Below are 22,167 nucleotides of genomic sequence, written 5' to 3' on the forward strand. Positions count from 1 at the left end.
AGCGCGTTTGTGTGTGTGGTGTAGTAGCGTTGATGAGGAGGGGGTGAGGAGCTGAACAATGAGTACGACTCACAAACAGGATCCCTCTGTTTCCTGTCACAGAGACTGTCTCCTTAAACAACACACACAAGCTGACTCTTGTACTTTTGCCCATGTCCTTTTAAACATAGGCGTATACGCATTGTATATACAGCAACTACAGCATGTTGTGTCTTACACAGACACTCCCACAGCCTCTCCTTCGCAAACACCATGTGTGCATTCAGATGTCTATTTTTGTCGTTACGGGCAAATTTTGATCCGTGGGTTTTGTTTCCCCCGTAATTACACACAACAAAGTCTTTGCTAACATGCAGTCAGCAACCAAACAGTGTGCACACTCAGCATATAAACACACACACACACAAGGCATACACACAGCACACTGGGAGGTAGTCAGCAGCTTGTGCACTTTCTGCCATCAGTAAAAGCACACCTGTCCCAGCTGCTGTTTTGAAGGGAAGAAGAGGGAAAAAGGAATGTGCTTCTCTCAGTTTTCCTGTGAGCCCCTCACCCTTCCCAACCATCTCTGTTATCCTCCTCCCTTTACTTGTTTATCCAATTATTCTCATGGTCAGCTGCTGTTCTTCCTTTTCTTCTCAATGCTGGCATCTTTTTTTTCTGTCCTCATCTTCATTGTGTGTTTTCCTCTGTCTTTTGCCTCATTGTTTTTCTTACTCACATCTTTGCATTCTTTTGCAGTTTCCCTCCTGCTTTGCATTACACGCCTCGAAATTGTCTCCGTGGCCCCGTGCTCAGATCATCTGCAGTGAAAGTCAGTTCCATGAATCTGACAGTCAAAGATTTATATAGGTTATATAAGCAGAGCAGAAAGGATAAGACTACAAAGAAAAAAAGATGCTGTTGCATTTTCATGCAACAGATCTCATTGACTGGCAGAAGACAACTATAAAATTCACCCGGTTACCAATTATACTGAAACTGTCAGTTACAGTGTTTTTATTGGTGTGCGTGTATATGCCTGCTTTTCCCTTTCTGTACAGTTGTTGGTATAGGTATTTATGATGAGCCATGTGCAGCAAGTGGTTTTCTGTTCCTAATTTTACCAGCGTCTCCACCTTGACTTTATAATCAGCGTTTTCTCCTCAGAGCCTGGAGGCTGCACAGCTGAAGAACCTAAAATGCCCACATTGTAGGTTGCACACAGAGACCACCTTCCTCCTTCTCTCTCTTTATCTCACACACACACACACACACACACACACACACACACGCACACACACACACACACACACACACACACACACATGCACACACAGACTAACATGCCAAATGTGACTCCTAAGCTCTTTCACTGTTTCCAGCAGCTGCTGAAAGACATTTGCTCTGTACCTTGAAGATTAACAGGGAGAACCTCCGGTGTGTCTTAAGGGTTTGAGTGTAGTTCGGCGTGTTCTGTCTCCCAGATTGTTTTTCTTCCTCCTTCTTCCTCCTCCTCCTCCTCCTCCTCCTCTCCCTCTTGCTTCTGTCGCCCTTCAAAATTTGAGCCGGGAGTGAAGTGATATGTGACAGCTAGTCATTAAGCTGTCAGAGGAGAGCCCATGGACCAAAACCCTGTCAGCATGGATGAACATACACATTTCACCTTTGAAATAAATCATTTGTCAGGTATCCTCTTGTTTTACTGCCAGAACATATCTGAGACTCCCCAGCTGTGCTTGACAGCAGTGGACCCAACAACAGAGGCATTAGATGTCTTAGGCACAACATTTAATTTAAGTCGTTCCTTTGGTGGTTTTATAACTTATTTACGTGTTTTTATTTCTTTGTAAAACATGACTCATACTGTACACCGGATATGAAGAAACAGGTGAGATTTTCTGAAGAAAAACAAGCCGAGCAGGTGGTATAGAACATTTAATGACTTTTTAAAGAGGTAATGTTTTTTCCGGTCTAAAAATGACACACAGACGTAACTACTTGGAGAACCCGTGGGGCACTGGTCCTGTCTGAGCATGCCATCCCATTCTGGCATCCATCCAGAGTGCAGATGGATCACAGATTTGTGTGTCTGCGTGTGGTTTTGGTTCTGTTTTTGAATGGCAGCTGGAAAGTGGAATTGAATTTGATTACGTGCATGTGGAATTCTGTGCAGGGACACGCAAATGTGTCAAATCTACTGTAATGTTGCCATATTTGGTTAAATTTTTCTGTTTTTTGAGGGGAAAAAAAGTTTCAACCAGTTGGAGCTTGCTGAGGTCCTCTGAGGGAGCTGAGGAAGAGTGTATATCTGCGTGGTTGCACGTACGATGTACGCGTCCACTGCGATGCACAGAGATGCTGAAAAACAGGAGACACAGCTGTTCAGGGGATTTGGAGCCTGTGCTTTCATTAGCAAACATTTTTGTAGCTTCTTGCACTGTATGCACATTTGAAAGTTTTTCTGCATTTCATTGCATATGAAACTTATTCTGCATGGCAGCATTTTTAACAGTATTCCCAGTAAAACTGTAAACAGAAAATCTCAGGTTTGCATACCAGTTTAAGATTATTCCCTGTTATGAAACAACTATATTTACTTAGCTGATACTTTGTTTCATTATTTTTTTAGTTTGTGATATATCAAATATGTAAAGAAATCAAAATGCCTTTTAACCTGCAAGTGGCCAAGTCTGATCACTTTAAGGTGACCCCTGTCATACACATGTGTTGAGATATTTTTAAATCTAAGAATGTTTCCTACCATAAATTTACTTCTCGGAAAACTCTCCACAGGGCTTTGTTTTTTTTAAATTTAGCAGGAACTGTAAAGGTGTGGCAAAGACAGCAGAAAGTTGTGTGGCTTCATTTATGACCCGGAAATATCTGAATTGTTTTTATTTTTATTGTGAACACTGTAGGCTTGGATTTCTTTGTAATTTACTGGTATTTTTTCCATAATTAGGCACTGATTTTGACGGTTATATTTTCAGATATTTCAGTGTTTAGACTGTTGTAGATTTACACGGAACATATTTGTCTATATTTTGTTCTGATCAGGATCACGAGATGGGCAAGTTAGGATGAAACCCTGCACAATTATAATGACAAAAAATATCATGGAGTCACTAGTTCATCTATATTTTTAATGTCAAAATGACACTACTTCACTGTAATATATAATTCACTCAAGCCTGCTGTGAGTTTCATCACATTTTGTCTATTATTGTCTATAGTTTTGCTGACACCAAATCTAAATACATATATATACAAAACACTTTTTGTCATTACAAAAATATGGAAACCTGTGATTAATTACATTGAAACATTTTAAAAATGTCCTTTATAGATAAAGGAAACAGTCTAGCATAGTAATGTATACTTTATTGATCCCCGTGGTGGAATTGCTCTCTCTGCATTTGACCCATTCACTCAGGCAGCCACTAAGCAGGCGCACCGGGGAGCAGTGTGTAGGGATGGTACCTTGCTCAGGGGTACCTCAGAGTAGCCATTCGGTGGATTCGAAACCGACCTTCCGATCATGGGGTGACCACTCTACCTACTGAGCTATCCCTGCCCCTAGTATGATACACAAACAGGAATTTAATAAGAATTTTAGTCACTAACAATAGCTGGGCTAAGATGAGGGTTAGAATTCCTTGTTATCACTTAAGATTTCTTCTAAAAAGAAATCCAAGTTTTTAAGGTATAGGTGCATACTGCAGATGATTCATGATTACGTACTGATTCCACTGAAGTCACAAATCACAACAAATTTCTGTTGAGACACAGTTACGTGTTTACGTGCAGATACAGAGTTTTGTGATGCTGGGTTTTCTCTGGTAAACACGTTTACGCTAAACTCAGCCGTAGCTAAGAAATGGTGAAGCCACAGGGCAAACAGAGGCCTGCGGTGAGAAAAAACACCAGGAAACAAAAAGCAAGAACGTGTCTGTATAACGCTTCACTGGAAAACAGTGTGCTGTCAATGTGGATTTTTAGATTTGGGGAGGTTTTCTTTCTTTTTCTGTTGTGCCTAAAAAGAAGAAAAAGAAAGACGAGATAGATACGAGCAAGATTAATATTCTTCCAGGTCTAACACCATGAACACCACAAAGATTGGTTCAGATGAACCAAACAGAAGCTGAATGCTCCCATTACCTAACATTATCTGACATGTCATCACAGATTTGTGACCAGACATCTTGGCGTTGACACAGTGTGCACCTGTTGTGAACTTTTTTTTTTCCAAACAAAAAAGAGGACAATTGGACAATGCAATGTTGCCCCCTAATGCTGAATATTCCATACTGCAAGCTCCTGAAGTGGAAGAGCTTCAGCTCTGGTTTGATTGCAACAGCTCCCTGCTGATGTCAAAGGACAACGACAAATTCAGAGAAATTTTGAGATTGCGTAAGATGTATCTAAGTCATCTACCTTTCTGGAAAATATCTTTCTTTGATGACTACGCCGTTAAACAACAACCCACTCACCTTGTCCCGTCTAGTGTTAACATGCTATAATGCAAATGTTGAAATCTTTCTGCTGCTTTTAGTGTCAGATTTCCAAAGGTGTGTCTTGGCTGATTATATTTAAACCCTGTGGCACAAAACATCCACTTTATTCATTTAAGCAGCTCTGGCACACTTGCCCTTACACGCAATGGGGCATCACACGCTGAGAGGCGTTTTTTCCATGACATGCAAACAAATAGGGTTTGTTTTGGTAAGCCCTCTGAGACTACTGTTCTGCTGTCTGCAGTCAGTCAAAGTCTTTATTGTGTGCAGCAATTTAACCACTAGTTGTGTTTATGTTAATGTTGGGTATTGTATGAAAACATGTCAGTTGATGATGAAATGCTTTAATTTAAGGGAGTTTATTTTGGGGGGATTCAAATTTAAAGGACAAAATGTTAAGAAGCACTAAAGAAATTGTCATGCATATCTACTTGTGATTTCTTCAGTACAGAGAAACCTTTGTGTTCACATGTTGTGGTGCTCAAGGGCAGGGAAAAGAGATAATTTACTGATACATATACATATGTAATACTGTGAAAAACTCTTGAGCCACCCTTGATTTCTTCATATTTTGTTGAAGAAATCAAGGGTGGTTTGGGGCAATAGCTCCTCAGGCTGTAGAAAAGTCTTTTAAAGATTTTCTTTGGACATTGGCTGCTTTTCCACTTATTTGCAGTCCAGCCTGTGTACCTGAACAATGTCAGATGATTTATTCTGTTTGTTTGTTTGATCATAAGTTATAGAACTTATGTCTACACACAGCAGACAATATAGAAAGTACCGATTTTAAATTAAGTCTTTGCTACGTAGCTAGTTGCAAAAACACTTCAGTTGTTCCCATTTCTTTAGCTGAATTTCTTTTAAGAAAAGAAAAAGGCAAAGACTCAGTTTTGGCAGGCATAAAATAGTATCTTTGTACCAACAGGGTTAAGTGCGAAGAGATGTTAGCTGAAAACCGTAAATATTTTGTATGCAGTGTGTTTTTTGGACAATTTGGATAAGTATAAGTAAGAAGTGGAAGGCCTAAAAACCATCTAGGTTAGATGAAAAGCATCTGAAAGTCATGTCCTGGGAGATGTATCTGGTCCTTTACTATTTATTGAAGTCTCATCAGAAATGGTTTCAGTGGAAGGGTGGCTGTTAAGAAGCAATTTACAAGGACGGGAAGGAAAGGCTGAGGTGTGCTGTATTACACAAGAACTGAAACAGGTCTGATGGAGTCATGAATCCAAATATGAAATCTTTGGTTCCAGTTGATGTCAGTATGCACGGATGAGGTCAGGGGAGCGGTGTATACGGTACTCGGTAAAACAAAGTGGAGGCTGTGTCATGGTTTTGGCTTCATTTCAGCCAGTGGCTGTTAGAATTACACAACGTCTGTTTTTACTGTATTCTTTCCATGTACATTTGCAGATGTTTCAATAGACTGTTGCACCCATTTCCCATTTTCCAAGAAAAATAAAAATAAACGAGGGATACCTGAAGACTTTTTCACAGTACTATATTTATTGTTTTCTCTTGACTTGATAGAAACATTCCGCCAGCAAGGCAAAGTCTAAATCAGGAGGACTCTGATTTCTGAGATGCTACAGTCTCGAGTCATTCAAGTGCTCTGCTGGAACATATGTGTATAGACGAGTTATTCAAGACAGGACAGGACAGGATACACACACATACATACCACAGAAAGGGTGAAAGTTACAGCCAGAGCTCCCACACCCACACATACCCACAAAAAAAATCATATCAAAATACAGTCAGAGCCTGTCATTTTGAAAATACTACAGTGTAAACTCTTTGCATTTAAATGATACATAACAGGAAATAAGTAACTTAGCTAATATTGTAGGTTTCAAAAGGTACAGGGAGGAAAAGTGAACTATAAAGTGTACTTCAGTTTGTCTCCTCAGTAATCCACTTCATTTACCTGATCATTAACACTTATGTGTAAATCACTCAAACACCATAAACACAAGACACAAACAAGCCATGAACATTTCCAACTGTTCAAAATGTGACACATTGAAATGTATTCACATGGTTATGTCAACCAGCATAACGAGAACAGTATTCCTTCAGAAGGTTTCTTTGATTTGTGTTATAATCACACACACAAAAAAATGTAGGCAACTGTGAGCATGTTTACGCAGCCAAAAAGCCACACGATTCTTTTGAAATGCAAAACAGTGACTATATAAAACCAAAACTGAAGCTTTTTATTCAACTACGGAAGAAAATTCACATTCTCTAATTTTGTTTTATATTCACATTGCTGGCGCTACATAAAAATTTAAGATAAAAAAAAATTAGGCATACAGTACATCTGAGTTATTTTCACAAGGTGACAGTCAGTTATCTGCATATACGCAAGTTATGAATCTTAGTTACACCTGCATGCAGCTTATGCTATCCAATTATTCTGGGAAAAAATTAGCCAAAAGTAAAGGGAGAGCAGATTTTTTTTTTGCGTTGCACACAGATTATTGAGGAGACCCTGTGAACAAAATTCTGCATAGTCTAAAACCACTTTGGCTACAGTGTCCTTAGTTGTAGCATTCCAAAGTAATTTTTTAATAAGAAAAAAAAAAGAGCCAAAAGAGAAATGTGATCAATTCAGGCCAAGTGCAACTGTAAAAGAACATCAGATATTTATATTGATCACACTGAAGGGAAAACTAGAACTGTATTTAGCAGTCACAGTTCAGCCAGAGAGCATTTTCTGCCTGGGATCATTTCACAGACTCATCTCTGAGCTGTTTATTTACTTAGATTCGTTGCTCTTGTTTGGATGGTTACTCTCCGAGGTGGTGGCTCCTCAATGCTCCGGTTGGCCACGAGGTCCTGCAGCTGCAGGGCTCCGCCGCCGATGAAGCAAAATGCCGGACACACCGGAGCGGAGCAATCCACGTGTCCCTCCCATAGGATACGCAAAGAGTGGGCATCGTAGAAGGTGACTCGTCCTTTGTCGCAATCCAGACACACTCCTAGCCGAGGTGGCAAAGGAGCAGTGTGAGGGTGAGACATGCTACTGTGGCTGCTACTGTGGGAGTGCATTGCTCCATGGCTCTGGCTGTCACCCTGGCTCTGAGTTTGACTGTGTCCTTGAGGAAGCAGGATTTTGCCCATGCCCATAGTGAGGAAGCAGAATGGAGGGGAGTCCTGGCCATCTTCAGCCCCACTGTCATGGCCGCTGTCTGGGTCGCAGCTGGGAGGAAGAGGAGGTAAGAGCAAAACTTAGAGTAGACCTGATTCAGTTTCTTCTACTTAAAATGCTGTTTCCAGCAGTGGCCAACAGTAGTAATGTTATTCATGTGTTTACAAGCTATTATGTTGCCCCCAAGTGGTTAGAAATATATTTAATTTACTGGCATGGCTCCTATCCATCTGAATAAGAGGCATGTTACTGAATGGCAAATGAACTGGCTCTTATTTAGTGCTTTTAAAGTTACTTGAGTACATGTCTCATTCACCATTTCATAAAAACAGTCATTTCCATGTCTAAGTTATTTCAGTATGTTGCCCAAGGATACTGTAGCATGCACACTGAGCAGCCAGAGACTGAACCAACAAGTTTCTGATAATAGAAACTAATAGATGGCCGGCTCTACTACCTCAGCCACAACCAGCAAGCAGCTCAAAATATAGGTGACAGGACACTCCTATTTCTATCATGGATCTTAATGTCATGGTAATTTGAGGCTTTTAATGATTTTTCCAGCATTGAATAACTATACATACATGTACATACATGTTTAATGACTTCACATAACAAGAGTTGTGTGCATAAGTTTGAATGGGGAAGACCCAAACTGTCAAACTCAGATGAGAGGATATTGGTTAGCATGTTTGGGAACAACCCAGGAACCACAGAGGCTCGAGTCTGGTATGAACTGGAAACTGCTGGAACAGCAGCATCACTGTCCACGGCAAAAAAATAGTTTTACATCACCATGGAGGGTGCCAACTGAGAAAGACACCCCTGCTCCATAATCAACACCTTTAAACTCAATAGAAATTTGCAGCTGGCCACATTGACAAGCCTCCTGAGGAAAACTGTCAAGCATGGTGGCAGCATCATGCTCTGGGGCTTTTTTGCTAGCAGTGGTACTGGAATAATGCACAAAGTTAATGAGATAATGACGGACAGGGACTACCTCCAAATTCTTCAACTTCACCTCAAATCAACAGCTTTATGGTTTAAATTTGGACACAGCTTTGTGCTCCAACAGCAAAGTAATCCCAAACATACATCTAAACTGGTTGTGGAATTCAAAAAGCAGGCTAATATTAAGCTTTTAGAACGGCCTTCCCAAAGCCCTGACCTCAACACTATGCTTAAAAGCTGGGTACATGCCAGGAAACCAATCAGTTTAAATAAACTCAAACACAACCCTGACAAGGACAAGCAGAAGACGATGTATGTATGGATAGTTGAAAAGGGTAAGGTTTAGTTACCGAGGGCTGGCCATATCCTGAGGGAGATGGAACCACTCTTGTAGCTTAGCCTCCTGCCCAACTCCTATCTGCAAATGAGAGGAGCAAAAAGAAAGAAGCTTTGGTCACATCCATTGTGAGTCTGCATGTAAAAGATTTTTTAAAAAGCTTCCTTCACAACATGATCGACAACACTTTCTCTTACCTTTACCAGGTAGGAACTAGGCTCTACAGAGCATGCCCAGTAGTGTTTGCCTTGAGTGACAGCCAAGTCTGCCACCAGTAAGTCAGAGGTCAAGTGGCAAGATGTTAGTGTGCGATCGGCAGCCTGCAGAAGGGAGAGGCCTGGCACACTGCGGGCGTAGGTTTGGCCTTTACCCAGTGCCAACCGGTCTGCATGCAAGCCCCAGCGAGAGTCTAGAGAAAAACTCAAGACTGGTAGGAAGGATAAAGAAGGAGAGAGATGACAAGAAAGGAAAGGAATCAGAAAGAAGGAAAGGTTAGATCCTGCAGCTCAGGCATAGAAAATGAAAAAGGGGCTAAGAGGAGCATGAGACAAACACATAAAGAACAAATGAAAAGAAAACTTTGTTTTCAAGATGAATAGTAAGAAACGGCTTTACAACAAAAACATGAAAAACAATAAAGGTAAAGAGTAAAATTTGATTTGTACATATACCTTTTCAAATATGTTTATAATGACAAATACTTTTGAATTTAATATTATTTAGAATAATACCAAAAAGGAACAATGGACAAAATGTACGAACACAAATGATTTTGGAAAGTGCAGAAAAACAGACCTGTGGCATATAAGACAGAAGCAGATTTAGTATGACTGGGATGGCACTGGAATGCAGAGCAAATAAAGGAAGGCTTTTGCAGAAACTAAAACAATGGGAATGGAGGAAATCAAGGGATGGAGAGAAAAGAAACAAAGATTAGTCAATTGGCTGAAAATGAGTACTGGCAATATGAATACTGGGGGGAAAAAACAGCTTTTGTTAATCTTAGAATTTAATTAAAAGAGTGGCGAGATGAAGACTTTTTGTACTGAAACAACTGTGTGTACACATCCTACCAGGTGCCGGTGGAGTGTGGAGGTAAACCTCTTCGCTGTACTCTCCAAAGCCAGCCTTGTTGCACCCTCTCACTCTCAGCACATACACGCTGTCCATCTGCAGTCGAGCGACCACAGCACTAGTACCCTTCACTTCATCGATGCGCAGCCAAGCTGTGGCCGAATTAGGGGATCTGATGCCACCCCACGTGGCCGCAGCTCCTCCTGCTCGCCTCTGGTATTCAACAGAAAAGTGCCATGCTGGAACTGAGTCCTGAGGGAGCCGCCAGCATAAAAAAAGCTGGTCGTAAGCTAACGTCTTCTGAGTGTCAATGACTGGAGCCAGTGGAGCTGTGGAGAAAAATTGCAACGATACGGAGATTAAACTATTCATTTTTAACTCTTTAACATACCATGTATTGCAGGAACAAAGAAGCTGACAACCCACCTTGTATAAAGTCCAAATTGTTTATGATCTTAATCTCTTTGGATGCATCCAGGTGAAAGTGTCTGAAGGAGGGCTCGGCAGCAAGAGAGAAACACTGGAGATTTTCTATAGCCTTCACCAGCCTGGAGAAATAAGATAATAAAAGGAATTTAAGAAAATTCAAATAAAGGTAACAAATCGAACTGAATGAAAACGGCTGAATCTCTTACCTGTTGTGTGTTATTCTCGCAGCCTGCACAAAGCAGGGTGCATCCGTCTCTTTCAGCAGCTCTTGAGTGTAGGCCATTAGACCGGCCTGCTCCAGCAGGCCTTGCTTCTCAAAGACCTGAGAGGACAGGGCCTCCTCCTTTCTGCTGCGGGATCCCTCCAAGGCCAAGGTCAAAGACCCCTGGCGCTCAGCTACAGCCGCTCCCAGCTCATGGATACAGTGAGTCAAGTGCTGTAGAGCCACTGCACTGTTGGCCTGCAGAAAGAGAGAGGATGCAAAAACAGCTGGAAAAAATGAAGATTGGAGATACTGTTGCTATTCAGGGAAAAATCACGATGCTTTTAGAATGGCATTTACACATTGTGTTGCAATTGTAGTTAAAAGAAAGTGGTCAGTTAAACTGAAGTCCATTCATACTTTACTGAAGCATCACAGTTCCTCTAAATTCGGTGAAATAATTACATTTTTTTGCTGAGAAACTCAGGAGAAAGCTGCAGGTAAGATCTGGACAGTATTGATATCCCAATGACATATTTTCTGCTAAAAATGTAAAATGAACCCCCAAAATACTGCATTTGAAGCCCTAGCAAATACTGTTGCACCTGTACAAAGATCAAAAGCTACTTTAACAAAGCAGAGGAGAAGCACACCTCCATGTGTTTGATGGCAGCCTCCAGTTGAGTGATCTGACTCTGTATTGTCTCCTGGTTTGCCAAAATGAAGTTGACTTCCTTGGTAATCTTGTCCTGGAAAACCAAATAGAAAGCTAACACTGCTATGCTGCAATCACCAGGGCTGTAGCACAGTAAAAACATATTACCACCACCCTCAAAATCACCTTGAGTGCCTGGTAGGCTTGTGCTATAGGCAAAACCTTGTGCCCATGATGGATACGGCGTAGCTTACAAAGTGGACACAGCAGCCTCTGGCAGGTACGGCAGTACCACTGCAGTCTCTCCTGCTCATGCTCTGTGCATGTTAAAACCTATAACACAAAGGTGGGTTAATGTACTGGAAGAGATGCAACTTTGTATCATGTGCGGAGATAAAAACAGAGACCAACCTTTGGCCTAAAGTTGTTGGTAGGTAGAATGTGTTCATGCTGAGCTCGAGGCGTTCCCCACGGGTGGTAGAGCTTGAAACACTCGTTGCAAAAGTTGGACTTGCAGTCAGCGCAGCCCTTGGTAGCCTCCAGAGACTGGGGAGGCTTACAGAAACTGCACGTGATGGCTACGCTGCCCAGACTTACTGTGTGCCTGTACCTAAAGGACAGACATGTGTACATGGAGATAAGGGCAAGGCTGTGATAATTCTGCAGCGGCAAAGAAAGAAAGCAACAAAAAAAATAAATGGGAATAATGAGCTCATCTGACTGTGGCCTGCTTTTTTCAGTAGTTAAGAAGGCAACTCTTCAACTGCCTGACCTGGATACATCACCAGCAGCTGCCTTGTTATTGCATCCTGCACAGTAAAACATGCACCGTCACACTTTCCCGACCAATTGCAGTGATTCTAGGGGAGGAAGCAGCGGCACCCAACAAACTGCTGCGTGTGAAAGTGTCTCTCCCTGTCTCACTGCTTCAGAAGCAGCTCCTCTCACTTTGATCTCCTTTGTTTGAGCTGATAAGGGGTGGGGGAATTAAAAAGCCAGAGGAGTGTTTCAGTCCAAATAAAAATTAACAGTTTAACCAATGCTGCACTGCATTTTTACAGCTGCCCCTGCACTTTGCTCTCAGCCTTGGATCAAGAGTAAAGGAAAAAGATCATTATTGCAACTCCTTCCAGCAAATGATTTCCTGTCTCATTTATAAAGCAGCACTGGCCTCACTCTTCATTCGCTGCCTTTACACATTGCCTGCATGACTGGTTAGAGTGCTTTTCCAAAACTATTACAGCTCTTATAATGCGACATTCCCACTGGATAAAATAAAGCCAGGTGACATGCATGGGGGAGCTAAAAGGTGTCTGCTCTTTCTCTGCCTGACCTGAGGTTGTGATGCTACAGCACTTATATGATATTCATGGGGTTGGTGCATATACATACCTCTCCACAATGCGCTCCAGGGTGAGGTTGCGAAGGCAGTCTGTCAGGCCTTTCTCCCCGAGCTCTATATCCTGCTGACAGGAAGGACAGGGAAACAGCATGGGGGGATGGGTCTCCTTCCGCCGTCGCCCTGGGTATGTCCCACACACTGGGAGAGTGATGCAGGTGTGGGGATAAAAAGGAAAGAAACACAGACACAGAAGAATAAAAAGCAAGGTTTTTAGAGATAGTTTATGAGGAATTTAACAAAGGCGGACTAGTGAGAAAAGGAAGGAAGCAAAACTCTAATTTGCCTCCACATTTGTGCAGATCATCATGAAAAATAAACTTCTCGAGGAAAAACTATTTGCTTACATAGACACCTTGGCGACACACCTGCTCGGCAGATGCTTACTGCCTTTCGTGTCTCCTTGAGGTAAGGACTCTCGGACTCTATCTTCTTGCTCTACACACACTTAAATAAGTCATTAGATGAATCCATAAAGCTCTGGATGTGCGGCAGGATGCTGATGTGTCTGTTAAATCATCTATGACAGTCTGAGAGGACAGTGACATCATGCTACGTCAACATCATCCTTGTTCATTTGAATGCCAAACACACACACACAAACCATTTCCTTTACCTGTTCTAAGGACCCGCTCCAGGCGATCAGGCGTCCTGGGAGCAGGTCTGCGTGTCTGTCGTGGGGATCGGGTGTTGGGTGTGGAGGATGGTGAGTAAGGCTCTGGAGGGAGATCTGGAGGAGGATAGCCTCTTTGTACCAACACCTCAGCTGCACAAAGCAGACACACACTGTGCTGGCAGGGCAGGATGATGGGCTGCTTCACCATCTCATCACACACTGGGCAAAGCAGCTCCTGTTCCATGCTCTTCATGTTGGACTGGAGAGGAGGACGAAAGAGGCTGAAGACTAAATAACAGCTGAATCACTAGAATAAATAAGGAATCGGCTGCTCTATACATTCTGTGTCTTGTGATATAATGTATAGTCAATGTGTAGGAGGCTGGCATTGAATATACAGAGAGCAGAGAAGGCCAACGTGGATGAATAAATAGCTTTCCCCTGAATACTCATCTAGCTTTACCTGTACCCTGTAAAAAAACTTAGATGCACTTTACACAACTCAGAGAAGTACAAAGCAGTGAGATTTTTAAATCTGTAAAATGAAAATGCATTTTTCTGCTCATTCTGTCCACCAGCATCAGTTTTACTGGTTCTGGAGGCCCCTTTCTATTGCTGCAGCTACTTAAACGCAGCATCCCGTTTCTATGACAACGTGCATCTTCCCATCATGTGCATCACGAGTATTTTAACCTACTACTCGCCAACATATTTAATTGGTTTTAATGCTCAAACACTTATTTGATCTACTAGAACTTTTTGTTTACTTAATTAATGCATTTGTAGTCACAGTGGCCCCGTTTTACGTTTCCAGCCACAGTGCTAGAGCATTGCCATTTCTCGTTGATTCAAGATGCAAAAAAATACCTTCCAAAGGAAGAAATGCCACACATTCCTTCATCATCAGCGCACATATGTGCAATATGGAAAAGATCCACAGGTAAATGCACAGGTGGTAAACAGATCGCTTTTAAAAAGAGCACACATGGTTAAAAAATGGCTAATAAAATGAGCGTCACACTTACACTGATGCGAACCAGCGCGTCCATGATAGATGTAAAGGTTTGTAAGTCCGCTTCTGCCATACTCCTTCGATGCAAATGACTCTGCGATACAATAACGGATCGCCTTTTTTTTCGTCTGGAGAAAGGCTGAGCAGGGTTACCGTACCGAGGTATGGCAAGCCCGGGCCTCGACCTGATGTAGCCGTGCTAGAGGTGTGTTTTTTCACACACGCCGATTCAGTGCCGTCTGTCTCAAAGCAACGAGTCCACTCCACGTAGCAATCAGATGGGAGGAGGGGGGATTTGTACTGGTTTAGGCTACAGCTGCCACAGTCGCATTGCTCAAAGACCGATTAATACAATTAGAATGGAACTTGGCACTATTATATTCGAGCTAGATTTATTTTATTTTAATGTATGACAAACCTTCAAATAAAAATGTCCGATTACATATTAACATTTATACAATTACAGCATTTTATAGGGTTTTTCACGCATGGCATTCTGGATGTGTGTCTAAAACAGCTTAAAACAATTTGCAGTTCAGTTTTTCGAAATAAACCTCCAGCTCCTTGAACGTGCAGCTCCTCCGTAGTATTTATATGTTGATACATATGCTGGTGGCAGTTTTTCGTTTTGCCATTAGATGGCAATGTTTTGTTTTTTCAAGCACACACACACATACACGAGTTCTTAAATTGTTGTTCCATGTCCGGAACCTTTGTATGTTGCTTTTTCATGCGGTGGGTCAGTAATACTGGATGCACCCGTTCGCTGGTTGTTGTAGCAACCAGAGCATCCGCCTTTCGTGTAATAATCACAGCAAGGGGAAATCGGATGAATTAGTTCGTATTTTATATGGAATACGAGTTAAATGAGTGACATGGGCGGATGTGTTTATGCTGCAGTTATCTTATTTGTACTTTTTGCTATCTTATAGTAGCTACTAGGCGCATATGAATTGCCGAAAAGCTGCATTTCCCGTCCAGCACTAATACCGTAGTTTTTCTGAATTGTTGTCTAGCTACACTTTATTCAAGCATGTCGTCGGTCAGTAGCCTTGTCCCCGCACGATTTCTCACCATCATAGCTCACCTCGTCATCGTGATCACAATCTTTTGGTCGAGGGTAAGTAAGCAAGCATGGCAAACATTTTTTTGTATTCTGTGATAACTTGTTGTAAATATCCATGAACACAATAAAGGGTGACGATAATCTGCAGATACTAGCACTGAAGCTCGACAGGAAAATTAAAAAACAAACAACAACAACAAAAACTAAAATAAATTTTAAAATGTCAACATGTGAGAGACCTCAGAGTTGACCACTTAAAAAGAAGAAGACATAATTCATTTCTCCCAATGCGCTAAAGAAGAAAGAAATTGCCAAGGTAGAAAGTAATTCAAATTCAGATTCAAATCTGGACTTACAAGATGTACGAAACAAAAAGAAAAATAAATGAATATGAATAATCTTTGTCAGGTGATGAAGTCAGGAAAAATAAATAAATAAAATAGAAATAAATAAATAAAAAACAAGAACTGGAGCAGCTGCATGGCATCAGGAAGCCAAAGATTTTGATGTCCACCAGAAACAATATGATAGAGTCCAAAAGAGAAACTGTGGTACTTATAACTCAAGGACTAGCATGAGGGTGATGTAGGACATGTATGAGGACAGTGAGACATGAGGTGTGTGTGGTAGGTGTGACAGGTTGAAGGTGAGGGTGTGATTACATTAGAGGTCTGCTCTGAGCCCCTTCTTGTATCCAGTGGTGATAAACAGGCTGGCCGATGAGATCAGGTATGAGTCTTCGTGGATTATGATGTATGCAGACAACATTGTGATATGTAGTTAGAGTAAGGATCAGGTGGAGAAGTGGAGCTATGATCCAGGGAGAAGAGGAACACACGTGTGTGAATAAGAGGTGGGCAGATGTAACAGTGATGCTGCAAGGGTGTAGCAGTCGAGGTGGATAAATTTAAATACCTGGGTTTAGGAATGAGTAGATGAGAGACGACTCAGGATTAGAGGTTTGGAGATAAAGTCAGAGAAGCGAGGCTGACAGGGTTTGGACATGTGCAGAGAAGAAATAGTGGATAAATTGGACAAAGGATGTTGAAAATGGAGCGAGTCAGGAGGAAGTTGTCCATCACAACAGAAGCATTGGAGTTGACACTGCTTCTTTTTCCTCATGTCTTAAGAAGTAATTACACCAATTTGTAACTTTTACTTTACAGGAAAATAATGTGAAAGCTTGTTTGCCTTTGGATTTCACACAGGAGCAGTATGACACTGAGGACAGACAGTAAGTAAATATTTTAAACACATTTGACACATTTGTGTACACATCTTCCAATCTATTATATGTATTCTCTTTTTCAGGTTGGTGGTGGCATTATCAGTGACTCTCGGTCTGTTTGCTATAGAGCTGGCTGGTTTCTTTTCAGGAGTGTCCATGTTCAACTGTAGCCAAAGCCTCCTTTGTATCCTTTTCACTCACATTTTACACTTTTATTTATCGTTTGTGTTTTGATTCCAAATGGTTACATTTATTACTTATTATGCATATATATTCCACATCCTCTGTTAGGACTATTTGTGACTGGCTGTCCAAAAACATGCAAATACACCAAATAAATATAAAGCTTGCAGTTGTAACTGAGATGATATGTAACGCCAAGGCAAACAGATAGATGTATGGTAGTAACTGAGTAACAACTGCAATGATGTTAGTGTAAGAAAAGCAATAATTTCAAAAGTGCTTGTGATCAGTTACACTTCCATGACTATCTTTTACCTGGTATAGCAACAGGAGTCCATGCCAGTGCCTCAGTGGCTCTGCTTTTCTTTCTATTTGAGCAGTGGGAGTGTCACATCTACTGGTGGATCCTCGCCATCTGCAGGTTGGTGTATAAGCTTGCTCAATGTTGTTGTATTTTTCCAAAGTTCTTTTCCCTGACTCACGTTTCAACCAGCACTGGCTGCCCACTGCAGCGGATCAGTGTCTTTGTCTTTTTTTGTGTTTGAAAAGTGGGAATGCTGGACTTACTGGGTTATTTTTGCCACCTGCAGGTTGGTTTGTATGCATGTTGATGTGAATATTAGTATTTATGTCTCTAGTTCAAAGTGACATAGCCTCTTTTAAGCATTAGAAGCAGAAGTATAACCTACATTGGTGTCTCTCTGGCTCTTCCTTTAGTGTTCTACCGGCTTTAGTGGAGATTCTTCTGTTCATAGCCGTTTTTGGACTGAAGAAGAAGCCTTTATGAAGGAAAGTCCGGATGTACGATGGTACAAACCGAGATTGGATGTAGACATCTGTCAGTTTGTTAGCAGATATACTGTAGCTACAGAAAAAGAGTGGATACCAGACATATATCAGTACAAAACACCAACAGTAAGGAATGCATAAAACACACTTTTAAAATGTTTTTTAATCTATTTTTATATCATTTGAATAAAGTTGATGCAGCATACGTTTTTACCTTATGTCTATTTTTTGTATGTTGGAACTGGAGTGTTTTGTTTATATAGTGTGTTTGTAGTGTCAGTTACTCTGTAAAAGTAAATAAAGCTTGTAATTATTTTGTTGCTTTGGTTGTGTGTGTGTTCAAATTATTTCTTGTTCTAGTGCATCTACTGCAAAGTGTTTCTTGGTAAATACATTTAAGTTGTAATTTCTGTTGAAATAAATTGAAATTGAGTTAAATTATTTAATGCTAGCATAATTACACACTTGTTCTGAACTGTACCATGAAGTTCTACTTTTAGAAGTCCACAAAACATATAAACATAATGTATATAACGTACGTGTGTGTGTTTGTGTGTATTTAGACGATAGAAATGTAATTGTAATGCAAACACATAATTGTGTTTTATAAATGTTTCGATTTGAACTTTAGTGGAATCAAACAACCATTATTTGGATTTTTATTCTTTTATTGCTTTTTTTTTCACCCGGAGAGCTCATGTGGCTCCTCCCACCGGTCCCACCTGACTTTAGAGCCGGGTAATCTGTTTTTTAGTTCCTAGAGCCGGGGCAGCTAGCTGGCTCGTCGAAGTTAAATTTAATTTACTGGTGCTTCGTCACGGAGACTATAATTAAGTATTACAGTATGGGTATGTATTGCATAATTATCAATAGACACATCGTCAGCACAGACATAATGTGCAGATATCCTCAGTCTCAGTGTGCAGTATGTCTTATAGTCCTGTGTAGCTAATGTTAAATGTAAACCACGCTAACACAGATTTCTTTCTTACAGTCTAGCAATGCCAGCATTACTGTAAAGTACCAGAAAAGTTTTTATGTGCTGAGCATTTAGGAAATTATATTAGAGGGGTGTTTTGGTGCAGATGTGAGTTGATTAGCACAGAGCTAACAGCTATACGTGGGAAACGTTATGCGTGAACACTGACGTGGCGTTAAGTTCCAAGGCGTATGACTGCCCAATTCAAACGAGATATGACATTTAAAACCATCGTTTACTTTCGGTTGCATTACAGTTCTATACTAGATAACTCTTTAGCCTCAGATAGCCTCAGGTTTTGTCCAGATGACAGTTTATCTCTGTTGTTTGTAGCGGTGAACACCGGAACCTCCCTGGTGCTATCCAGTCTGCTCTCTGTGCTGGTATTCGCGGGGATGCAGATGTTCAGTAAGCAGCTGGCATCCACCGAGTGGCTCACCATCCTGGGAGGTTTTCTGGGCTCAGTCCTCTTCATCTGCTCCCTGACTGTATCCTTTAAGTGACATGTAGAGTTGAATTGCTTTGCCAATGTTGTTAATCAGTAAACTGCACAGTTCTTTTGGAAATCGGTATTTATTGAACAACTTTCAGACTTTTATTATATATTCTCCATAAAAATGTATAGATGTCACTGAGGAGAGTCGCACCTTAACTTTGGCTTCAGGCATTTAATAATCTGGAAAATTTGGTTTTCGGAAAGGGATTCCAGGCCAAGATATTCCCTGAGAGTAAGTGATGATGGCCCATGCAGTGGCCTTTTTCTTGTTCACATGGTGTTTAATATTTCTGCTGAGTTAACTGTTAGCTCAGCTTTACCTGAAACATCAGAATTGTTTATACCAAACTCTAGCCTAAATAATAGGTGGAAATCTTGGTTGAGGTAAAGGTCAGAGGTTAGAGAAGCCAGGTAACCCAGATCGCTGGTTTAAGTCCCTGTTCAGGTGAAGTGATCTTCTCTAAGATGTTTGATTTTGTACACAAACCTTGCAAAAAATAATCAAGAAGCAAAAGCCTGACTAAATTAACAATAATAAAGCTAAATTGTTCCTCTCAATATATAGCCGCTGTATGCTGGTTTCTGCAGGCTGAAGGCCAGCGGTCACTACAGGAATCAACATCTGCAAAGTAATTTAGTGTAACACAGTTTACATGCAGTTACAGTGGTTTGCTTCTGATTGCCACAGCAAAACCTGTTCAGGGTTTTTGTGCCTGTTAAAATGCTAATTATAAATACTGTTCCAATCAATGTCAGTAACACAGTTATTACAGTAAAAATAAGCTGAAACATTCACCGAAAATGCAACGTCTTCACTAAATGTCTCACTGTCGAGTTCATGTGCAAATATAAGAATCTCCTCAGAAGAAAATGTAAAGTGCTTATTTGATAAGGAGCATTTTTTTAATGTTGTTAGGTAGTCCTAAAATAAATTAAAACATTAAAAAAATCTTTTTAATTATATTAAACATCTTGCTGATGTTAAATCTACCACGTCAGGTAAACCAGAACAACAAAACATTTGAGCTAATGGAGAGAATAAAAGTTAGATAAATGTTGACTCAGACAACGAATTTAGGGTGCTGCTGCTGCTGCTGATGATGATGATGATGATGATGATGAGTAGTAGTAGTAGCATTTATAAGCGGCAGCTGGTTTCTGTGTGTGCTTTAGTTAGCCAAGGTAAATAAAACACAGCACTGCTACTAGACTTGAGGTAAGCTCCTGCACTACCTCTGTGCAGGAGGGCTCTAGGCTTCACACACACACACACACACACACACACACACACACACACACACACACACACACACACACACACACACACACACACAAATAAATCTTTTGACTGGTTAGGCAAGATGCTAGTTTCAATGAGCTGAGTCTACCCTCTGGTCCAGATTTGCGTATCATCATGACAGCCAATGCAAATTTAAAATAACATTCTAACATTATTACCTCGATGCACATCTGTAGGCTCATATTAATGCTCATCACTTATATGATTTACTGTGTCATCTTGCAGTTCTGTTGTGTCTGTGCCTTTCACTGTTTGCCTCTGGCCTGGTACACCGTGTCTGTGTCACTACTTGGTAAGTGACTCCTCTGCAGAACACGTTTACCCAAAGCATCTAGAAAGCACTTCTAAATGTATTTGATTATTAAAATACTTCTCTTTCTTTTTTCCTGTTCAGCCTCATCTTTTCCCTCTTTGCCCTGTACTACATCAACAAAGTGTCTGCTGCCCTCTACCAAGCAGCTGTTCCTGTAGTAACACCAGCCAAAGCTGGCAGCAAGAGCAAAAGGAAGAACTAAAGAGCCCACTGGATCACAGTTGTATCACACTTCGACCAGTCATTATTCCCCAGGTGCTGGTGGTCATTGCTACACAGCTGAATGCACAGTTTTGTCACAATGATCCTTTGTTATTAGGCTTTTTTTTAGGTATATAAAATTTGGTTTGGGGTTATTATTTTAAGTCATCATTTCATTGAGTACAAGCCTGTAGTAGTTAATCTGGTCCTTTGTTTGTGTATTTTTTATTTTATTTTACAGTTCTCTTAAATTTGAATCACAAAGAAATGGTAGATATAAGGCCAAACGTGTTTTACGTTCCATCCCTTTCTAATCAGTGCTCTTTTTAAAAAGGTTGCAAAGAGATTCTTTCCTCCTGTGTATTCAGTTTTCTTCTGTTTTGTTTTTTCAAATCCATTTTTGTAATTAAACTTTCTGAAAGACTTTCAATGTGTTGTGCTTCCTTCTACCTTTGCTCAGTTTGTAATCTGCAGTCTAGCTGTGTGGGGATGTAATAAAATCATGCAGTGGCATATGTGTAAATATTCCTTGTGCAGCCATTCCCATAGTCAAGAGTGCTGCAGCCCACTTATTTTTCTGTTATATACTGAAATATGCATTTAAAGAGGACAGCAGTGGTGTAAAGGTTAGCAAAAGTACTGGTGGCTCTAGTGGTAACACAAGAGTTTAAAGTTTTATTAGTTTTCACTTTTCTCTCAGCTAAATTTGTGTCTGTGTTTCAATTAGTTGCCAGATTGGGTTTGATGATTTTGTTTGAGTTTTCCACTTTTAGGAAACATTTAGTTTTTATTAGCATCAGTAGGAAAGTTAATGGGTTTTTTTTTATGTTTATATCGATGAGATATATGCTAAGAGAGTAATTTTACAAGTTCAGCACAGAGAATTTAAGGACAACACTTCTTCAAGGTATTTGATGCGGACACGGAGAGAGCCTTGACTGAATAAATCATGCATCAGTTTGTCTTCATGCTTCTTCGACCAATGTAGTAACAGTTTTCTTTCAGCTTTGCAAGTAAACTATATTGTTTAAGATTTCATTTTTCTGTTGATCATTTAAAATTTTTCATTCAGTTTTAAGTTTTACTTCAGTTTTCAGTTAACCATAACAGTCTTCAGGCCGTTCACTCCTCATCTCCTTGGAGAACAGGAGAGAGTGAAATCACAGAGGAGCTGTTGAGCAAGTTTTAAAGGAACTGCCAAGTGACAGTGAAGGGTCAGTTTGAACAGGCTGCTCCTGCAGTGCTGCTGAAAGCGGTATCTGGGAATAAACTCGCAGTGGAGATTGT

The 22,167-nt window shown here is 40.7% G+C and overlaps 3 protein-coding genes across 4 annotated transcripts; 2 read left to right on the top strand and 1 right to left on the bottom strand.

Annotated features, from left to right (window-relative positions):
- Positions 1 to 6,130: 6,130 nt before the first annotated feature.
- trim46a (tripartite motif containing 46a) lies at positions 6,131 to 14,743 on the bottom strand. The gene is made up of 12 exons (XM_085473898.1): positions 14,339 to 14,743; positions 13,314 to 13,572; positions 12,691 to 12,838; positions 11,710 to 11,908; positions 11,485 to 11,631; positions 11,297 to 11,392; positions 10,648 to 10,901; positions 10,439 to 10,560; positions 10,012 to 10,341; positions 9,136 to 9,365; positions 8,952 to 9,019; positions 6,131 to 7,701 (listed from the first exon to the last, which is right to left on the bottom strand). Exons 1-12 carry the CDS (start codon positions 14,396 to 14,398, stop codon positions 7,254 to 7,256), a joined length of 2,361 nt encoding a protein of 786 aa, XP_085330024.1. The 5' UTR covers positions 14,399 to 14,743; the 3' UTR covers positions 6,131 to 7,253.
- A 329-nt stretch (positions 14,744 to 15,072) lies between these two features.
- Positions 15,073 to 17,917, top strand: tmem107l (transmembrane protein 107 like). 2 transcript variants are annotated; one of them, XM_085473899.1, is made up of 5 exons: positions 15,073 to 15,445; positions 16,558 to 16,625; positions 16,703 to 16,803; positions 17,127 to 17,223; positions 17,520 to 17,917. In XM_085473899.1, the coding sequence occupies exons 1-5, from the start codon at positions 15,359 to 15,361 to the stop codon at positions 17,587 to 17,589; spliced, it is 423 nt and encodes a 140-aa protein (XP_085330025.1). In that variant the 5' UTR covers positions 15,073 to 15,358; the 3' UTR covers positions 17,590 to 17,917. The 2 variants fall into 2 exon arrangements, with proteins under 2 accessions (XP_085330025.1, XP_085330027.1); XM_085473901.1 differs by lacking the exon at positions 17,127 to 17,223 and adding an exon at positions 17,296 to 17,392.
- Positions 17,918 to 18,312: 395 nt separating this feature from the next.
- krtcap2 (keratinocyte associated protein 2) lies at positions 18,313 to 20,941 on the top strand. Its single transcript, XM_085473902.1, has 5 exons — positions 18,313 to 18,439; positions 18,904 to 19,058; positions 19,235 to 19,298; positions 20,592 to 20,658; positions 20,761 to 20,941. The coding sequence occupies exons 1-5, from the start codon at positions 18,436 to 18,438 to the stop codon at positions 20,879 to 20,881; spliced, it is 411 nt and encodes a 136-aa protein (XP_085330028.1). The 5' UTR covers positions 18,313 to 18,435; the 3' UTR covers positions 20,882 to 20,941.
- Positions 20,942 to 22,167: the final 1,226 nt, after the last annotated feature.

This window comes from Copadichromis virginalis, linkage group LG11 (assembly GCF_057382275.1).
Source record: "Copadichromis virginalis isolate Kocher_CV1m ecotype Utaka linkage group LG11, C_Virginalis_male_GT1.1, whole genome shotgun sequence".
Taxonomy (NCBI): Eukaryota; Metazoa; Chordata; class Actinopteri; order Cichliformes; family Cichlidae; genus Copadichromis; species Copadichromis virginalis.